The following is a 7,802-nucleotide window of genomic DNA, read 5'->3' on the forward strand; positions in this document are numbered from 1 at the left end:
GGGTCAACAGAATTCCTTACTTAGAATTTCTGGTTCGCAGACTTCATTTGGAAAAGTCGAATATTTTCCTCGATTTGGGATTCAAGATAAATCGGTGACTTGGGACACCAAAAGCCAAACCTTTCCCAAGTGGCGACTCTGAATTAAATAAATAATTCCATTTCGAATATTGTCACTTAAATTGGAAAAACTCCCTCGCGCATTTAACCCTTCGGGGCCGGGCGCGCAAAAAGGAGGTGTGACAAGGTATACATCTCAGTATTAAAATGAACAAATCAAAAATTGATAGTTACGAATATTTTAAGTATTGGTTAGAAACTCTAAAACATATAAATATGTTAAAAATAATATTAGAACAAAATATAGAAGAATATCAAAAAACTAAAGATATTAAATACTTAGAATACACACTTGAAAATATAAAAGAAATTTCAAATTTAATTTCGTTAGCTGCAGATAATCATGAAAAAGCATTTAATTCCACAACTACATAAAATAGATCCTAACAAAAATAAGATGAACTCAAACAACCAGATTGGGCGTTTATTGCAAGAAATGGTATCATAAGGGAAATGGTTAGAAGAATTACCGACTACATTGTGATGAAGTACAACGAATGTGGGGACATGAACAGGTCCATGTTTTTCGCCATAGTAATGATCTTTGTTTGCCAGAAAATGGATGATCTCTACCGCCTCCAAGATGATATGGTGCGTAGGCCCGCAGCAAGACCAGCTGGTGTCCCTAGGGCAGGATTGGAGGCACTTATGTACTCTTGACTGTTTTCCCTTTTTGAGTATGTATTTTCATTCAGTATGTTTTGAGTTTGTTTAGTTTGTCAATTCTCAAGTATGTAGGATCGAGTCTTTGTAATAGAGAAAAATTAGAAGTTTTGCTTTAATGAAAATTTGGAAAAAAAACCAACAAATGTTTTGTTTGTTTTCGCATTTATTCTTTGAACTACGTGATGATCTGATTCACGCAATATCGTGATACGTAGGCAATCCCCATCGTATACGATCATGATTTTTGTAAATAACTAAAATAAAAGAGAAAATGTGGAAAAGAGAAACCAAAAAGAGAACGAAAGCAAGAAAGAAAACAGTGAGAGAGTGCAAAATAGAGCGAGAGAAAAGAGCGGGGAGATAAATAAAAGCCGGGATGAGACATGCAATCGTTGCAAAATATGTAGAAACACATTTAACTGTATAGGTGCATCACACCCTCAATGTGCGATTCCTTATGTGTTAATTTCTTCAAACTAATCGGTTTGTTGTCTACCGTTGAGTACAGGTTTTGTTTTTAAGGTGGTTGGTTTGTGGTAACCTGGCTTCACACCCGTACTTTACAAGATCTAAGGGCCGTGTAGAAATGTCATCAGAAGGTCATCCACCAACAATTCCCATTACAGAGGATAGCCCGCTATCGGTTATCCCAACCTCAGAGTCATCGGTTGCTGAAGAGAACAGGGCACTGCGCCTCCGCGTGTTAGAAATATGGGATGCCTGGTCCAACGGTAGAGAGCCGCCAAGTGCCATACCTGGTTTCCCCGAGCTACTTCCTAGAGCAAGTGGAAATTCCAATGTCCCAATAAATTACCCAAATACCCCACTTGGATACCCCACCATCTCAGCTCACTTCACCGAAACGCCTTCTGAGGTTCACCCCTACATAGTTTCGGGAGTGGCCTCCAACATATTTACCGCACTACCAACCTCGGCTGCGGTACAACCAACTGTGCCCAGGCCAAGCTTTTATCCATCATCTTTCACTTTCCAAGTACCATCTTTTTCACCAGAACCTACCCATTTCACCACCAATTCTTACCCTCAACAACCCCGGTACAAGTTTACCGCAGGACAGGAGAAGGCTACAAAGAACCCCGAGCAGGAGGAAACCACTCGGAAAGTGAGGAGCATGGAACAAAGCTTTAAGAATATACAAGGCTTAATCAGACAAAAAAGCATATCCTACGCCGATCTATGTATGTTCCCGCATGTGCATTTGCCCCTAGGTTTCAAGACCCCCAAGTTCGAAAAGTATGAAGGGCACGGGGACCCCATAGCCTACCTCAAGAGGTATTGCAATCAATTAAGAGGGGCAGGCGGAAAAGAGGAGCTCCTAATGACTTATGTCGGAGAAAGTCTAGTGGACATCGCATCCGAGTGGTACATGGATTAGGACATATCTCATTGGCATATTTAGGATGATCTGGCTCGAGATTTTGTCAGGAGGTTTCAGTATAACATAGACACAGCTCCCGATGGGAATTCCCTGTCAAATCTCAAGAAGAAGTCATCAAAAAGTTTTTGAGAATATGTTGTTAAATGGCGCGAACAATAGGCCAAGCCCTCGATGGATGAGACAGAAATGGTGAGTGTTTTTCTATAAGCCTAAGAGGCTGAATACTTTCAGAATATGATGTCTGCAATGGGGAAACCTTTTGCTGAGGCCATCAAGATTGGTGAGATGGTCAAGAATGGTCTGAAAATAGGCGCATATTGAGCCAATCTGTGATAAGAGCTATGTCCCAAGCAATTCAAAGTGGGTCTGGAGGTGTAGTGAATAGAAAGAAGAAGGAAGAAGTGGCGATAATGGCTTCAGGTATGAGAAACGCTTGTCCACCCAGAGGTTACTTCCCTCCAAGCGCACCACAACATTATTATCCCTACTAGGATGTGGCTTATTCTATGGCCCCCCAGCCTTACACGGTGATGAACGCCCAACCATACGCTCGGCCTTAGTAACAGTTCAACCAAAACAGAGCTCCACCCCCTAGAAATAACACTCCCCACCAAGCTTAGTATAATCCCGACCTCCACAAAATAACTTCCCCTACAATGCCCATGCTCGGGAGCCACCCAAGAGAACAAACTTCATGTCTATTGGTGAATCATACTCTATCCTATTCCCTAAACTGGTCCCAATGAGTTTGCTACAACCAGTTACCTCCAATAGACAAAACTTAGAGTCACCTTCCTACCGACCCGGTACCCGATGTGCCTATCATTCTGGGGTGGAAGGACATGACACTGAAGACTGTTGGACTATAAAAAGGGCGGTTGATAATCTCATAGAGCAAAGTCAAATAGTGCTAAAGGATGAAAAAATCCCTAATGTGGCCAACAACCCATTACCGACTCACAACAATGGGCTAGTTATTGGGATGATTTGTGAAGATAAGGAGTTTGATCCCGCTTTGAAGCCATCATTGCCATTATTGATGTCGAAAACAAACCAAAGGCTGCTGTAAAGCAAGACAAAGGGGAAAAGAAAAGTAAATTCACCCCTCAGAGTGCAGAAAAGACAATGGAAACCAAAACTATGGCAACACCCCCAAATGATGACATTCTTTATGTTTCTCGGGGTCACAGGAAAGAACAAATGACATTGATCCCTCCAACAAGGTTCGAGCTGAATAAGGGACCTAAGATGTACGTGCCTAAAGGGACCTATATGGTACGGGGGCCACTAATTTCACTAAGGCTGAATGAGCCGTGGTTATTGGCCGCGCACCACAGAAGCCCATGACAGACCTTACTGCCGTCCCATAGAATTATAATAAGATGGTAGTAACCTACAAGGGAAAAGAGGTCCTAGGATAAGCAAATGAAACTAACCCAGCTAAGAAATACCTTAACTTGGAGGATTTGAACAAAGCCAAGAAGAAGCGTTTACCACTCATGAAGCCTGTCAGTCCGGGGAGGCTGAAGAATTCTTCCGTAAAATGAAAACTGCGGACTATGAGGTAATAAACCAACTCCGAAAGTCTCCTTCACAGGTCTCACTCTTGTCTCTACTAGTAAGCTCTACTGAGCATCAAAAAGTGTTGATAACAATCGAAACCACTGTTGAACAACTGGAAAGGATGGCAGAAAGGTTCTTCACAGTTAACCAGATCTCATTTAGAAAGAATGATCTGCCCCTGAAAGGGGCTGCCCACAACAAAGCCCTTCATTTAACAGTTAAATGCGAGGGGTACTATGTGAAAAGAGTCATGCTGGATGGCGGGTCCGGAATTGATATTTTCCCTCTCTCAACTTTGCAAAGAATGGAGATTGGGACTGAGAGAATCAGTCCTAACAATGCCTATGTGCGTGCCTTTGATGGCATCAAAAGAGACACCATAGGCGAGATCGATCTGATTTTGACCATTGGTCCTGTGGATTTCAAGGTGCAATTTCATGTCCTTGACATGGACACTTCTTATAATTTCCTCTTAGGAAGGCCCTGGATTCACGCGGTAGGGCCCGTACCTTTAACTCTCCACCAGATGGTGAAATTTGAATATGAAAATCAAGAGATCGTAGTCCACAAAGAGGAAAAGCAATCAATTTATCGGGACCCATCAGTCTCATGTCTAGAAGCTAGGGAGTTAGCGAACATATAGTCTATCAAGCTTTCGAGGTTGTAGTCGCAGACCAATATGAAGAAGGAAGCCCGTACCCTCAACCCTTTCTCTCAAATGCGTCAATTATGGTTGCCAAGGAAATGATCAGGCATGGTTATAAGCCCGGAAAGGGGCTTGGGACATCATTACAAGGTGTCATAGAACCTATCACTCTGGCTGCTAGCAAGAAGTTCTTTAGTATGGGTTTTCAAGCCACGCTAGCTAATGAAACATGGGCAAATGAGCAAAAGAACAATGGTTGGGTCTTTCCCCAGCCAATCCCGCATCTGTTCGAAATATTCGTCAAGCCCAAGTACATAGAAGAAGAAGATGAGGCCTTCACCGTCAAAGAAATTGAAGAAATATGTGGAGCTATGAGGCAGATGTTGTATGAAACCCACATTGTCCAGCCGGTAGAAGGCTCGAGCACTGTTGAGGTGCTGTATATGGGGCCCAATGCCAAGTTGCAAAACTGGAAGGCTACTCCATTCCCAGTCATGCGGGAATCACGGTAGTCCAATCTTTCCACCTTTTCTACATCACAAGTTATTCCAGAGTGTAACTCGAATATTTCTTTTAGTTTACTGTCTTTAAATTCCGATGTAAACCCTGTTATCTTCAAAATTCAATGAAATAAAATCAATATTTCATCATTCATGAATCTCTCTCTTTATTATTTATGATTTTTGTTACTTTTTCTTATTTCTTCTTTCAGTTCTAATAATGCGGCTTTAAATAACATGACATGCTTGCAAACTTCATGCCCAGGTCCAAACACGCTGTCTAATTGTGAAATAATGAATCAAGAACCGGAATATGATAAAGAATAGGCTTTTAGGGAAATAAATCTAGAATTGGAACAATTTGAGAATAAGCCTAAGCCAAATCTAAATGAAACTGAGCCAGTAAATTTGGGTAGTTCGGAAGAGGTCCAAGAAACCATGATAAGCATTCACACAGATGAAATAACTAGGGATACAAGGATCCAACATTTGTTTGAATTTAAAGATGTGTTTGCTTGGTCCTACGATGATATGCCAGGATTAAGTGTTGATCTAGTGGTGCACAAAGTGCCAACTTACCCCGATTGTCCCCCTGTCCAGCAAAAACAAAGAAAGTTCAAAACTGACATTAGTGACAAGATCAAAGAAGAGGTCACCAAGCAGTTGAAACCGGGTGTGATTAGAGTGGTCCGATAAAACTCATGGTTAGCTAATGTAGTCCCAGTGCCAAAGAAAGATGGGAAAACCCGAGTATGTGTTGACTATCAGGATCTGAACAAAGCAAGTCCTAAGGACAACTTTCCTCTGCCAAACATCCACATCCTCGTTGACAACTGTGCCAAACATAAGATACAGTCTTTCTTGGATTGTTATGCTTGATATCATCAGGTCTTGATGGATGAAGAAGATGCAGAAAAGATAGCCTTCACCACACCCTGGGACACCTATTATTACAAGGTCATGCCTTTTGGTTTGAAGAACGTCGGGAAAACGTACTTGAGAGCTATGACTACCATATTTCATGACTTAATGCACTAGGAAATCGAGATGTATGTGGATGATGTGATCATTAAATCTAGAACACAGGATGACCATGTTCGGTACCTGAGAAAGTTCTTTGAGCGTCTGCGCAAGTATGATTTGAAGCTAAACCTGGCTAAATATGCATTTAGAGTTCCGTCTGGGAAACTTTTGGGATTCATCATCGGTCGGAGGGGCATTGATCAAGATCCAATGAAGATAAAGTCTATTCGGGATTTTCCTCCTCCGAGAACCAAGAAAGAGGTTATGAGTTTGTTGGGAAGGTTGAACTACATCAGTCGATCCATTGCTCAGTTGACTTCCACATGTGAGCCCATATTCAAGATGTTGAAGAAAGATGCAGCAATTAAATGGACAGATGAGTGTCAAGAAGCCTTATACAAAACCAAAGAATATCTATCAAACCCGCCAGTATTGGTCCCACCCGAACCGGGGAGGCCTTTGTTTTTGTACCTGATAATTTTGGAGAATTTCTTCGGCTGTGTCCTCGGGAAACACGATGTGACCGGGAAGAAAGATCAGACAATCTACTATTTGAGCAAAAAGTTCACAAGTTATGAAGCCAAATATACCCTGTTAGATAGAACTTGTTGCGCCCTAACTTGGGTCGCTTAGAAGCTTAGGCATTACCTAATGGCCTACACCACTTGCCTCATCACCAGATTAGATCATTTAAAGTACATATTCAAGAAGCCGATGCCTATGAGAAGGTTGGATAAATGGCAGATCCTGCTCACCGAATTCGACATAGTCTATGTCACTCGCACGACAATGAAAGCTCAAGCTCTAGCGGATCACCTAGCTGAAAATCCTGTTGATGATGATTATCAGCCTTTAAGTACTTACTTTCTATACGAGGAAGTAAATGCAGTTAAGGTAATTCCAGAAGACACCAATGCTTGGAAAATGTTCTTTAATGGAGCTGTAAATGCAAAAGGTGTCGGGATTGGGGCAATTTTGATTTCACCCACCGGTCAACACTATCCAGCCATAGCCCAGCTTCGATTTTTCTGCCCAAACAATACTGCTGAGTATGAAGCCTGCATTATGGGCATGAACATGGCGATTGACCAAGATGTTAAAGAATTGGTAATCATGGGAGATTCATATCTGATCATCCGACAAGCTTAGGGAGAATGGGAAATTCGGGATGTCAAACTTATACCATACAGGCAACATGTGGAACATCTTAGCAAATGGTTCAAGTCTGTCGAGTTCAGGTATGTTCCTCGGTTTCACAATGAGTTAGCTGATGCACTCGCTACCTTGGCCTCGATATTGCCATATCCAGGCAATGTCTACATTGACCCGTTGGAAATCCAAATCCGAGAAAGGCATGGTTATTGTAATACGGTTAAGGTGGAGTCAAATGTTCAGCCTTGGTACCGTGATATCAAGATGTTTTTGAAAACAAAGGAATATCTCGAGCAAGCCAGTGGAGATCAAAAGAGAACCATTTGAAGGCTCGTCGGTGGTTTCTTCTTGAGAGGAGAAGTGTTGTACAAAAGGACTCCAGATTTGAACCTTTTGAGATGTGTGGATGCTCAAGAGGCCGGAAGAATCATGAATGAAGTACACACAGGAGTATGTGGACCTCATATGAATGGATACGTCCCTGCAAAGAAAATCCTTCGAGCAGGGTATTACTAGATCACCATGGAAAAGTATTGCTTCAGCTTCGTCCGTAAATGCCATCAGTATCAGGTACACGGTGACCTGATTCATGCACCTCCCTCAAAACTGCATCCTATGTCGGCACCATGGCCGTTCATTACTTGGGGTATGGATGTCATTGGGCCAATCAAGCCAAAAGCTTCAAATGGGCATAGATACATATTGGTTGCCATCGATTACTTCACAAAATGGGT

General features: G+C 42.1%; 1 protein-coding gene across 1 annotated transcript; it reads left to right on the plus strand.

The window, feature by feature from the left end:
• The first annotated feature begins 5,331 nt into the window (after window positions 1-5,331).
• On the plus strand, window positions 5,332-7,395 carry LOC138878688 (uncharacterized). The gene is made up of 6 exons (XM_070158375.1): window positions 5,332-5,580; window positions 5,782-5,850; window positions 5,932-6,177; window positions 6,259-6,509; window positions 6,597-7,023; window positions 7,066-7,395. The coding sequence occupies exons 1-6, from the start codon at window positions 5,332-5,334 to the stop codon at window positions 7,393-7,395; spliced, it is 1,572 nt and encodes a 523-aa protein (XP_070014476.1).
• Window positions 7,396-7,802: the final 407 nt, after the last annotated feature.

Source organism: Nicotiana sylvestris, chromosome 9 (genome assembly GCF_000393655.2).
Source record: "Nicotiana sylvestris chromosome 9, ASM39365v2, whole genome shotgun sequence".
In the NCBI taxonomy this organism is placed as follows: domain Eukaryota; kingdom Viridiplantae; phylum Streptophyta; class Magnoliopsida; order Solanales; family Solanaceae; genus Nicotiana; species Nicotiana sylvestris.

Bases quoted from the DNA above. Each gene is read 5' to 3' on its own strand.
- LOC138878688 (XM_070158375.1), top strand. From the start codon at position 5,332: ATGATAAGCATTCACACAGATGAAATAACTAGGGATACAAGGATCCAA. The intron at 5,851-5,931 runs GTCATGCCTTTT...TTAATGCACTAG, and splicing joins GGGACACCTATTATTACAAG to GAAATCGAGATGTATGTGGA. The intron at 6,178-6,258 runs GTTATGAGTTTG...CCCATATTCAAG, and splicing joins CTCCGAGAACCAAGAAAGAG to ATGTTGAAGAAAGATGCAGC.